This window comes from Stegodyphus dumicola, chromosome 9 (genome assembly GCF_044657685.1).
Source record: "Stegodyphus dumicola isolate Sdum_Otavi_A_Nest chromosome 9, ASM4465768v1".
Taxonomy (NCBI): domain Eukaryota; kingdom Metazoa; phylum Arthropoda; class Arachnida; order Araneae; family Eresidae; genus Stegodyphus; species Stegodyphus dumicola.
The window spans coordinates 87486040-87500123 of NC_140776.1; the positions used below are offsets into that span (position 1 = coordinate 87486040).

At 34.2% G+C, this 14084-nt stretch overlaps 1 protein-coding gene across 1 annotated transcript in view; it reads right to left on the minus strand.

The window, feature by feature from the left end:
• Positions 1-269: 269 nt before the first annotated feature.
• LOC118186908 (histidine protein methyltransferase 1 homolog) overlaps positions 270-14084 on the minus strand; it is a 66448-nt gene continuing 52633 nt past the window's right edge. The window contains exons 8-9 of the mRNA XM_085823724.1: positions 10141-10256; positions 270-388 (exon numbers count right to left, since the gene is read on the minus strand). Of these exons, the coding sequence (XP_085679850.1) occupies positions 342-388; positions 10141-10256 (163 nt within the window). The 3' untranslated portion in view covers positions 270-341. The remainder of the gene's footprint in view (positions 389-10140; positions 10257-14084) is intronic.

The following is a 14084-nucleotide window of genomic DNA, read 5'->3' on the forward strand; positions in this document are numbered from 1 at the left end:
GTACTAATTAAAGAATTGCTACATCACAACCAGAACAGGATAACAGAAAGACTGAAGAATGAAACATGAATTAAGTTGTATGGTCTCAAGAATGGAATCCACAAGAACTTTGAAGATACAACAAGAATTGACAGTAAAAATTATTGCAGAAAGGTGTTAGTTTATAGGTAGATATGATTTAGCAATGCCATTTTTAGAATTTGTGGACTCAAATCCCAAAGCAGGCATATTTTACTTGCAATGTATAACATGAAATAAAAACCACTTAATTTTACAGTAAAATTATTTGTAATTCATTTTATTCAGTAAAATATGTATATATATTGATATTGATATTCCTTTTAAGATGTGTTTTTTCTCTTCATTTTCATTATCCTTCTTTCGAAACCTGAAACATAAAAATTTATTATATTACAATAGGTTCATATTAAATTTTTAAGAATAACTATGAAGCATATGCATTTTCTAAAATAATAAAAACGCATAAATAAAAACTAAATGTAATTAAATTTATGCCAATGCATTTAATCATAAGTTTTTTTGGAAAAATATCTTAAGCATTTTCATGACAAGAACTAACCAGAATGAGCAAATGTCCTATCAATGATTATAAGACATCTGTTCTAGAAATAAGCTTTTCAAGTTTTAATAACAGTCAGTCTGTATCACTAGTTACGTTTTCTGCTTTCTGGAATCTATTACAAGAATATAAGCATTTAAAAAAAATCATGGCCAATATTTTTCTGGGAAAGTATTTTTTATGAAATGTAACTCCTGAAATATGTGATTCACATTCACAAATGAGATAGTATAAAGATTTTATTTTGGCTGGGAACTGAACATGAGAGCCTAGGAAATGTACATGCTGTAGCAGCTATAAAAACTATATGGATATCAGTGGCTCAGGTTATACTTCCAAAGTTTTTTTTTTAATCAAGAATAAAACACAACTTTTCTGATCAGTAGTTGAGAAGTACATTCATTAAGTAACAGTAATCATTGACAGCATTTAAGATAAATAAAAAATATTTTTTGAAGCAATATCTGGCAAGAATGTAGATAAGCAACAGATATCCTTAGAGATGTCATAAAGGAAAGGCATTTTTTTCTACAGCTATAAAGATTTCTATTGGTTATAATAATATATTTTAAATCTTTTTTTTTAAAGATATCAATACTTGTACAAGAAATATTGCTTATAAAATAATATGCTTAGTGGCATGGGATGTGATGAATATTTCATTAAAAACTACAGAGAAAAGTCAGATTAACTATATGATAAACTTAATTCTAAAATTACTAGAAACGAAGAAATTTAATTACATTTATCCATTTATTGCATGAATTAACACAGTAATTAAAGGGTGGAAGATACACCTGCATTCAGCAATAAGCATATAATCTTAGAAAAGATAGTTATTTGCAAGAACTTTTATGCATAATGGACTAAATATTAGTACTCAGGCTAACATAGCTTTAAGGCATAGAATGCACAAGTGCCATTTGATGCGAGTAAAATTCAGATTTTTTTTTCGGGGGGGGGGGAGATTAAGGATTTAAGAAAATGGGAAAAATGAATGTCATAAGGTAGAGGGAAACATAAAGCTAAATACCAGAAATAAAATAAGGAAGGGAGAAAATCCCACTTAAGCAAATTAATATATATATATATATATATATATATATATATATATATGTAGTATCTGTAAGTGCGACACAACCACCAGAGGGCCTCACCCATGGGCTGGCAGGTGAAAGAGGAGTATGACAGAGACTTTCTTCTGCTATCCCACGCGAAGGTGGTGAGAAGCCTGTCTACATGTGAAGGTGTAGAATAAGGAACTGTAGTTTTCCACACGAAGGTGGTAAATTGACTGTATAATAATACATCAGCGAGTGCAAGTAGGCACTAATTGGTTATGTGATAAGACTGGCAAAAGCTATACAGAATCCTGTTTGTATCAAACGACACTTGTATTTAATTCAATTTGTACCTTCTTCTGATTTCCTTTATTAAATGTTCTGTGGTGGGGATAACACGTTGGAATTGTTATTTAGCATCTTCAACTCCACCACTACAAAAAATCTGGGGGCCTGTCCGGGATATTTGAATACTTCATACTTGGATCCTTCAGAGAAGGTACTGTGAAAACTTTGCTTTATTTCTTTCTTGAAGATAGTGATACTTTTGTTTCGTTTTTAAAATGAGCTTCTTAAATAATTTAAAGAAAAGTGATTTAATAGTAATTGCGGAACAAATTGAACAGACTGTTCCAGAAAATGCTAAGAAATCTGACATTAGAAAAATTATCGAAAATTCTGACGTTTTCAAAACGAACGTTGAATTTGTTCGTGGCGTCGTCAAATCGATCGCTGAGGATCGGATGCCTAAAACAAGTAATGAACTCTACCTTTTAGAGATCAAACGGCTTAAATTAGCTGAAATTGAGAAGCAGATTGAGCTAGAAAGTTTAAAATCACAATCATTATCGAGTGATAGAAGAAACGCGCAGAGTAGTGTTGAAGATATCATTAAAAGCGTGAAAACACTAACTATAGCTGTACCCCAGAAACCTGAAGCTCTGCATTTGTTTTTTTCAGTCACTTGAGAAAGCTTTTACTACTAAAAGTGTACCAGTGGAGTTAAAATCAGAAGTGTTGATTAATTTATTAGGTGATAAATGTAATAATGTTTCAACGTATGTTTCTGAACAAGAAATAGCGGATTATGAAAAATTAAAAACTCTAATCTTGAAAGAATTTCAGCCGATACCGCATGAATGTTTAAACAATTTTAAAAATGCACAGAGACATTCATCTGAATCACGTGTTCAGTTCACATCTCGACTCAGTGCAACTTTCAATTATTATTGCAAGTTAAGAGAGGTAGATGGCTTTAAGAAATTGTGTGATCTCATTATATCTGGTAAGTTGTATGAAACTCTTGATTCTAAAACAAAGGAACATATTAGTGTTCGGGAGGGCCAAAGTTGGTTCCAACCAAATCAATTGGGGAGAGAATGTTATTTGTTTTATTCATCCAGGGGTAAATCTTTAGCTGATGCCAGTAACACGCGAATCAAAACTCCAGAAAATAAAAAGCTTAATTTTTCCAAAAACAATCTTAGAAAAGCTCAGAACAATTTCAAGGATTCAGGGAAGCTTGTAAATCATAATACAGTCAAAAGTCGTTAATTTGGACACTCATAATGCGGAATGATCTATAATCCGGATCTCAAAGCTACAAACTTTCTGTGTATGCGTCGCTTTGATGCATGCGCATAGGCGTTTACGCATACACGTAAGACCTTTACGGCTGCGCACATGCATGGGCGCATGCACATAATACGTTTACGCATGCACGTTTAATGTATAATGGATGGTATAAGCTAAAATTATCTAATTATCTATTTCAGTTAATGTTGCAGATTGCGTTGTTCCTTAATCTTCGAATTGGATCCGGCTTATTATTTTTTGCAGACTGACTGTTAGAGCAATTTTATAAAAGTAAGTTTGAACTTTCGATTATGTCAAATAGAATTTCTGATATATATTTACTAATATGTAAAGGATCTACAAAGCGAAAGTATGTTTCGAAGTCCATTAAACAAAAAGTGGAATAGCTGCAAAAAAATGGATAAAGTTCCTTTGTTAATCTAACCATTCTGAAATCTGTTTATCAATTTCACGCTGATCTGCGGTGGGGGAGAGAGGGGGAATGCCGCGGCACGCAATGAATTGGAAGTTGATCTGTCAGCACTACCCTTATTTTCAGGGCATATGTTTTTATTTTATTTGGCTTATAATTCCTTACTAAATGTAGTATTTCATCTCGATGTACTCCGTCTTTGATATGATTTAAATCAAATTCCTCGTCATTATAATTCGCTTCCGATAGTGAAGAAAGTGACACAGAGGTTATTGAAAACAAAAAATTTCGATTGAAAAATTAGTCGGTATTCTCGACACAGCAATTATAGGACTTGAACAGCGGAACTTTGTAACTCAACAAGAAATTATGTATGTTTATAGAATTAAAGAGAAAGTATTATCACATAAAACAAAGGAACTTAAACAACTTACATTGAAAGAAATGTTTAATAAAGTAAACAAATAAATATTAAGCTTTTTTTTTTGTAAATTTTGATACCCTTTAGATCATAATTGTTCTTTATTTCATAAATTACGGTTGTATATTTTTAATTTTATAATTTCTGCATGCCATCTTACCAGATTTAAACTGATGATCTATAATCCGGAATCGCTGAAGTCCTGACGAGTCCGGATTAACGACTTTTAACTGTAGTAGTAAACCAGAACGTATTTGCTATGTATGTGGGAGTAAAGGGGAATTGTTTCATTTTGTGAGAAATAGTCCCAGACGTTTAGAAAAGTAGGAAAGTTTGTCTCAAAAAAAGGTATCTGGGTTAGAGATTTTATCGAATAATGCAGCTAGAAATAAGTTAGAATTTATTGAACTGTTGATTGATGGTAAGAAAGTAAAATGTTTAATAGATTCTGGAAGTGAATTGATAGTTGTAAAGAAATCTCTTTTTCCGAATAAAATATCATGTGGATATATAGAACTCAAAAGTTCGTTTGGTAACGTGGTTAAAGCGGAAATGGCTAAGTTTATTTTCTCTTTATGCGAAAGCAAAAAACAAAAAGAGATAGAAGCAGCAATGGTTTATGACTTGATAACAGATTGTACTTTACCCCCTTCCTGTCTAAAAATGATCTGTTGTGACCAGGTGATGATTACGCAATACGAAAAAGATTCCATCTCTTTGGAAAGGAATTTTTTGTCTTTTATTTCTGCAGCCATTGAGGGAGACAGCGAAACAGATTTATGGCATATTAAAGATGAAGGATTATGCAATACTGTTTCCACTCTTATTAATGAGTATAAACCGTTAGAAAAGCCGCGCAGTACAGACTTAAAAATGAAAATAATATTAAAAGATGAAATTCCAGTTTCTCAGCGTTCTGGGAGAATTCCTTTTGCTGATCAAAAAAATTGTTGATAATCAAATAGATGAATGGTTAAAGGATGGGATTATAAAGCCGTCGTGTTCAGAATATGCTTCGCCAGTTGTTTTGTGTAGAAAAAAATGTGGGAAGACACGGATTTGTGTTGACTTCAGGCAGTTAAATAAAAAAATAGTGAAGGATTCTTTTCCCATGGCACAAGTAGAAGAGGTTTTAGATCGTTTGGGAGAAGCAAAGGTTTTTTTCGACATAGGTTTTTTCATGTTCCAGTGGAGGAAAATTGCACTAAATATTTGGCATTTATTACTCATGCAGGCTTGTACGAATTTCTAAAAGCACCTTTTCGTTTGTGCACGTCCCCTAGTGTGTTCCAAAGATTTATTTATAATGTGTTTAGAGACTTAATTCAGGATGACACTGTTGTTACTTGCATGGACGATTTTATTATTCCAGCACGAAATGAGAAAGAAGGTTTAGAAAAGCTGAAACGCATTTTAGAAGTAGCCAAAGAATATGGTTTGGAGATTAATTTTAAGAAATGCCAATTTTTGAAAAGAAAAATAGAATTTCTCGGGTATGCTATTGAGGATGGTACAATTCACCCCTCTACTGAAAAAACAAGGACTGTTCAAAATTTCCTGAACCCAAAAAACCTTAAGCAGATTCAAAGTATCTTGGGCCTTACTGGGTATTTTAGGAAATTTATTGCCAACTATTCAAAGATAGCGAAACCACTAAGTGATCTTCTTCTTAACGGAGCAGAATTCAAATTTGGACCTGAGCAAAAAGGTGCATTTAATAAATTGAAGGACTTTTATCGACAAGTCCGGTTCTTCATATTTTTAAACAAGGAGCACCATTAGATTTGCATACAGACACAAGCAGTGATGGTTTCGGCACTGTATTGCTACAAAAGTCAGATGATGGACAGTTACACCCTATTTACTTCATGAGTAAAAAAAATAGTCTCTAACAAGAGAAGCTATCTAGTTATGAGCTTGAAGTTTTAGCTATAGTGGAAGCTCTAAAGGAATTCAGGAATTAGCCTTTAGGATCTAAGGTCAGGACAGTTACAGATTGCAATGCTTTCCAGAAGACCATGTTTAAGAAAGATCTAACTCCTAAAGTGGTGAGATGGGCGTTACTTCTAGAAGAATTTGACTATGAAATTGTTCACAGATCTGGGCAACAAATGAAGCATGTGGATTCATTAAGTAGAAACGCTGTTATGATGGTTACTTGTTCTCAGGGAGAAGTTACAGCCAAAATTGCAGCTGCGCAAAGAAGTGATGAGCGTCTCCAGTTACTAAAATCCTTAGTCGAGCAAGGACTAAAGAAAGATTTTCTAGTGAAAACTGGAGTATTATACAAGTTCGACAGTAGTTGTGAGTTACTTGTGGTACCCGAAGCATTAGAGCTAGAAATGATACATAGTATCCACAACAAGGGACATTTCGCAGTGTCTAAAACAGAAGATCTGCTGAAAACCGACTTTTATATTCCTAACACTAGAAAACGAATTGAACAAGTTTTTTCAAATTGTGTAGAATGTATTTTGTGCGACAGAAAACGAGGTAAGGGCGAAGGATTGCTGAATCCCATACCAAAAGATGGTATTCCTTTGAGCACTTTTCATGTCGATTTTATAGGACCATTACCTTCGAAAAATAAGAACTACAATAGCATATTAACCATGGTTGATGCATTCACAAAGTTCGTGTGGCTCTATCCAGTAAAGTCTATATCAGCTCAAGAGGCATAGCAGAAGCTGAAACTGCAACAATCAACTTTTGGTAATCCTTTGAGAATTATAAGTGACAAAGGTATGGCGTTTACCTCTAAAGACTTTGAAGATTACTGTAGTCAAGAGAAGATCCAGCACATATTTACAACTACAGGCGTTCCTAGAGGAAATGGGCAAGTGGGAAGAATTCATCTCACTCTGATTCCAGTCCTATCTAAATTATCCATAGATGATCCAACCAAATGGTACAAATATGTTGGAGATGTACAAAGGATCTTGAACAGCACTAAGAGCAGAAGCACAAAGAGTTCTCCATTTGAGCTTCTCACTGGTGTTAAAATGAGAAATCGAGAGGACTTAAAGATTATGGAAATTCTCGAAGAAGAAGAAAAAAATATTGTGATGAGAGATCGAGAAGATATGAGAGAGGAAGCAAGGAAAAACATTCTAAAAATTCAGGAAGAGAATAGAAAAACATACAAGAAGAAGAGAAAAGAGGCACAGGTATACAATGTGAATGACCTAGTTGTCATATAAAGAACGCAGTATGGAGGTGGTCTAAAGTTCAGGCCAAAGCTCTTCGGTCCATATCGTGTAACAGCGAGGAAAGGCAAAGATTGTTACCAGGTGGAAAAAGTGGGGATCATGAAGGTCCTGGATGTACCACTACAGCGGCTGATCTCATGAAGCTGTGGACTTCTACTATCTAACATTATGTGTGGTTCTTCCGCACATCTTTCTTTTTGTTTTTTTCCTTTTCTTTTGTTTTTTTTAATTTATTTTCAGGGGCTGTCTTGATGTTCCAGTGTTGCTGATCCATGTTTTCGAGGACAAAAAAGTGTCAGGACGGACGAGCTGTAGTATCTGTAAGTGCGACACAACCACCAGAGGGCCTCACCAATGCGTCAGCAGCGAGAGCAAGGTGAAAGAGGAGTATGACAGAGACTTTCTTCTGCTATCCCACGCGAGGGTGGTGAGATGCCTGTCTACACGTGAAGGTGTAGAATAAGGAACTGTAGTTTTCCACGCGAAGATGGTAAACTGACTGTATAATAATACATCAGCAAGTGCGAGTAGGCACTAATTGGTTATGTGATAAGTCTGGCAAAAGCTATACAGAATCCTGTTTGTATCAAACGGCACTTGTATTTAATTCAATTTGTAACTTCTGATTTCCTTTATTAAATATTCTGTGGTGTGGAAAACACGTTGGAATTGTTATTTAGCATCTTCAACTCCCCCACTACATATATATATATGATAAATAATATTCACAGCAAAAGGGTTTTTTCCCCGTTTTGTTAAAAAAAAAACTGCTTTTTAACTTTTATTATCTTTTTTTATATTACTTTACTACCATGATATTTTCAAGAGACTATGTTGCCAAATAGAAGTAAACTGAAACTTATTTTTGCATTACAAATGCACTCCCATTCATTAATTCTCTGGTGAGTTGTGGTTAACATAGCTTTTAGAACTTAAAATCATATTATATTTAGAAACTCGACATATTTTACACCTATTCTTTCTGCAAAACATTTTGAGACTGCAACAGTTTGAATTCTCACACTACAGTATTTTAAATTCTTTCTGCAATTCATTACATCACTGATACCTCCATCTTTAATTATAACGATAAATGTAACATATCCATAAAATATGGAATACTATTAAAATAATTATCAATTTCTCTCAAGTCAATTTCAATTAAAAGTATCTTTCTTTTAACAAGTATACTTTTAACAAGTCAATTTCAAAAAATTTGGGAAGACACGAATTTGTGTTGATTTCAGGCAGTTAGTCTTTTTAACTTTTATTCAGTCTAAAAGTATACTTGTTGAAAGTATACTTGTTAAAAGAAAAAAATCTGCTTTGAGAGAAAAATAGTAAGTCTATAATTATCACTTTCGAGTAATATATATTGGGTCATATAAAAAGTCTCCGTGGTTTTTCGCCACTAGGTGGTTTTGATGCCTATATATCTGCCAACACTCACCTGATTGTCTCAAATGAACATGTGTTTAAGAGATGACAATCAGCTTCCATTGTTTGTGAAGGTAGTTTTCTAATTCGTTACTCATGTAAAAAGTTATATTAATTTGAAAATGAGTGAAATATCTGCAGACACTGTGTGATGCATTTTTACTGTAAAAAAGGTAAAAACGTTGCAAAAACATGCCAAAAAATTTGTGAAGTGTAAGGTGAGAATGCTGTGAGTGAATGAAGGACCCAGGAATGATTTGCTTGATTCCATTCCAAAAATTTCAATATAAAAGTTGCATCTCTGGTTGGTCCGTCACTGAAAAGGTCAATGAAATTTTGCAACTGGTTAAGCAAAATCCTCACACAAACTGTCAGGATATAGCGTAGGCACTAAACATCAACCACATGACAGTTTGGAATCGTTTGAAAAGAGCAGACTACAAAAAGAAGCTTGATTTTTGGGTGCCACATGAATTAACTCAAAGAAATTTGATCTACCAAATTACCACCAGTGAAATGCTGCTGAAATGCAACAAAATCGAATCATTATAGGCGATGAAAAATGGATGAAATATGGGAATATCTAATGCAAGTGATCATGGTGAAAGACTGGTGACCCTCCAGAAACGACTTCAAAGCCTGGATTATGTCAAACAAGGTTATGTTGAGTGTTTAGTGAGATTGGTAGGGAATCATCCATTATGAGGATCTGCAACCTGGTGAAACCATGAATTCAACCCTATACTGTGCACAACTCGCCTGTTTGAACTAAGCAATCCGGAACGAGTGACCAGAATTGGCCAACAGAAAGGGAGTTGTGTTCTATCAAGACAATGTGCAGCCCCACACATCTTTGATGACTCAGAACAAATTGAGGGAACTTGGTTGGGAAATTTTGATGCACACATCGTATAGCCCGGATCTGGTACCATCTGAGTACCATTTGTTTCGGTCTCTGCAACCTCTCTTGATGGTAAAAAATTGGCCGACCGAAGTGCCACTGAAAGTCACTTGGCCAAGTTTTTTTACAATAAGCCATAGAAATTTTACACCAATGGACTTAAGAAGCTATCAGAAAAATCGCAAAAGGTCATAGATAATAATGGTCAACACATACTTAATTAAAACAGATTTTCAATAAAAAATTTGTTATTCAAAAATGTACCCAAAAAACCGATTAGACTTTTTATATGACCCAATATAAATCACCATTATGATTATCTTGCTTAGGATATGCATTACTTGAATATCACTATTACTTATAATATCTGAGTTACTCGGTTTCACACTACACAATAAAGAAATTAATTAGTTTGAAGTAGACATGATATCTTTAGTTTGAAGTATATACTTTAGTTTGAAGTAGACATGATATCTTTAACAATTTACTCATTGAACTCTTTATTATTTCTGAAAATACTTACCATTAGTAAACCTCTCAACTGTAGAAATTGTAAAAGTGCCATCTTCTTCAACCAATTTTTCAAAGTCTAGTATTCCACCACTGACACCAAAATAATGTATCTTAGCTGCAATAAATCTACACAGGTGTTAAGCAATATATATTTATATATTTTTTTTACAATACATTATGGAAAAATTCCCAGAAATATGAATGTAAATACACTCACTGTACGAAAGACGCAGCTGTCTATAGATTCAGTTCCAAAACAAGACTTACATTCTCATCTAAAATGAGTTGATAAATCCACAAGTTAATATTGCTGGTCATAGCTAAAATGTTATTTTTACTGGGCTAGATGATGCAGCCATACGGAATTTTTTATTTCTTATACACTGGTGAAATAAATTAAGAGAATTTGCATATTTTATCGAAATGAATGAAAAGAACTGAACTACAGGAAAAACCACTGCTTCTAGATAAAAATTCAAATCTTGTAAGGCAAACACGTAAGCGTACATGTGAGTGTAGGCAGAGCCAGCAGAAACACAGGCTTTATAAGTGCGTGGAGGGTAAGATGAATTGTGGGCGCTAGCACACCTCAGCAAATCTCTTCGTGTTATCTTGCAGCAATCGGTTAAACTCTCTTGATGGTAAAAAATTGGCCGACCGAAGTGCCGCTGAAAGTCACTTGGCCAAGTTTTTTGACAATAAGCCATAGAAATTTTACACCAATGGAATTAAGAAGCTATCTGAAAAATGGCAAAAGGTCATATTCACATCAGAACAGTAAAAATGAGTAACCGCCAATGTTTAGCTAATGGAATGAGGTGGCGAATTGTAGGAAGGCTAGAGGCAGGCCAATCGCAAGTCCAGATATGCAGAGAGTTTAACACCCAGCATCGTGTGTAATCTATGGAAACACTTCCAGGATACTGGATCCATCAAGAGAAAGCCTCGGCAATGTCATCCAAGAGCCACGACGGCCAGAGAAGATCGCTATTTGTCCATCTTCACGAGGTCTGACAGAGAGGCTACAGCTTCTAAACTCTCTCGGGACCTGTATGCAGCCACACAGGAAGCTGTGTAACAAGGGTGACTATTTCCAAAAGACTGAATGAGAGAGGGTTGTTTGCCAGAAGACCGGCTGTTTGCGTCCCGCTCAAGTCTCGAACAGGAGAGTCCAATTAGTATGGTGCAGACAGCATAGTGATTGGAGTACAGAGCAATGGGTGACCATTCTGTTCATCAACGAGTCCCGTTTTAGACTAAACACCGATTCTCTCCATACTTTCATATGGAAAGAGAAAGGGACCCACTACCTACCCTCCAATGTTCGCGAAATCAACAATTATGGCGGTGGTGGTGTGATGGTCTGGGCAGGCATCATGTTGGATGGCTGCACACCTCTTTATGTCTTTGACAGAGGCTCTATGACTGGTGTGAGGTATAGGGATGAGGTTTTGGAGCCCATGTTCGCCTTTTCCGGGGTGCAGAGGGCCCCAAGTTCATCTTACAGGATGATAATGTGAGGCCACGTAGAGCTCTTATGGTCGACGAATTTCTCGAGAGTGAGGATATCCGCCGGATGAATTGGCCAGCCAGGTCTCCAGACCTCAACTCTATAGAGCATATCTGGAACATTCTGGGGAGGGCAATTGCAACTCATAACCTCCCTCCAAGAATCATCCAGGAATTGAAAACAGCATTACTGAATGAGTGGGTCCAATTGCCAGAGGCACTGATAAACTGCCTTATTTCCAGTATAACATCATGCAGTGAGGCTTGTATGGCTCTAAGAGGAGACCATACCACTCTATTAAACCATTTCTTTTGTGTCTTCTGCAACCGCTGTTTCAGACCTTCAGACTCTCACAAGTGTTACACACGAGCAAGTTTGTCTATTGTAACTGTTGAATGTTTATTTTGTTTGTATTATATCAACCTATATTCACACCAAATTTTATTAAAATCTGTCCAGTAGTTCTGGAGATTGTAGATCAAATATGAAAACTCCCTTAATTTATTTCACCAGTGTATCCCAGAGACCACCACCTATTTCACCATCACCCAAGAGACGTAGTAATTTATATATTGTTGCAAAACAGAAGAGGCTAAATTTAGATTAGTGAAACACAATCAATAATTCCATGAACATTTAGGTTCAGATTTTTGTTCAGTTTAGGCAGCCCACTTACAAATAAAAATAAAAATTTGGATTGCATCTTAAACAAACACAGTTTTCATCACATATTATAGAAACACAAATCAGACAAAACACTCATAAATATGTTTTATTTAGCTGTAATCAGAATTTTCATCCTATTCAGTCCCTTTTATATATACTTTTTGCAGTTTTTCTCATCTTTTCAAACATTCTTCACATCTTTATATCTTTTATGATGTTGCTTGTCCGATTACATTTACCAATTTTAATTTAGGTTTCAATACATAGCAATTTTAATTAGATTCATTTTTACCACATTTTTTTGGCATTAGTTGGTCCTTCACATTCTGATTTAAGCGAGTTTGTGGCTTTTGCTTTTATATAGTTTATTTGGGAGGAGATTCTATGCTAGCTGAAGATTGAGATAAAATAGTTAGACTGGTTATAAAGTTAGATAAAATCTCACATTTAAAATTATTAAATGCCATCTTTTACATTCCATAACAGATGCAAGAATTCAGAGAAGACTTTGTAAAAGAGATCAAAATCTTGATTTAAATGAAATGATCTCAGTTCATTACCTAGAAGATCTAATTTGTTTTCAGAACATGATAAGGCACAGCTAAATGTAAAATTGAGGAATGCAGTTTTGCATGATTATGTACCACTACAGGCTCAACATTGAGATTGACTATAATTTCACTGTTATTTAGAAGGAATCTCATTTCGATTTGCAAACTAAGTTCAACATGAAACTTTAAACAATCATTTTTAATATAGACAATAAGCAAGATTTAACATGATTTTATATATATTTAATGATTAAATTTTAATCATTAAATTTTTAATTAGCTGATATTAATGCATAAGATGAAGATAACTGGAATTACATCTATTTCATTAAGGGATGAAGTTTTTTTAAATTATATTTTAATTGAAAGAAAGATATGGTATTTTTAAGGAACACTTTTGATGTATTCTCGAAATACATGGTCATTATAAATAAAACAAAAAAATTAAATATGTATGATGTTACTCTCAATTTTAATATGCCAAATGTCTTTGCAATCATTTTCCTTAAAAGCATCAAAACATTATGCAATATTAAAATTATTATATACTACCAAAATACTTGCTAATGAGGGAATTTAATTAACTACAGGGGAAAAAATTGAATACAGAAACAGAAACATTTAAATGCACTTTTTAGAGTAATTTCATTTAAAGCTAATGATGAATGTTTAATTCTTGAAACACAAGAGTACTCTCAGTTTATATTGAATTTCTACAAGCAAAATTATTGTGCAAAAAGAATATTGCTTAACATAGACCTTTTCAAGACAAACATTGAAGATGATGCAAAAATGTACTTCACTAAAAACATTAGAGTATTATGCACAATGAGTAGATGCACACATTTAGTTATATACTACAAAGCCCGAGATCCGGACATCCAATATCTGGTACAATCTAAAATCCAGATCTCAAAACTGGCAAAAACTAAACTTTTTTAAAATGCTTTACCCAAGCACATAGATAAAACATGAAAAAAACTTATACGCGGGTATATACGGTATATCCTTTGTTATTGAAGAAAGAATAATTTAGCATAAATATCTGGGCTCCTTAGCTGCATATCTGCTTGGCATGCATCTCGAACCAAAAAATTTTACACAGAAACATCGTTGATTTCACACCTACTGGTTACTCTATATCCCTGACGTCAACCTCGTGAATCATCTTTTTATATATCTTGCTTTCATCCCCACATGTTTATAAACACATGACAACTTGAGTAA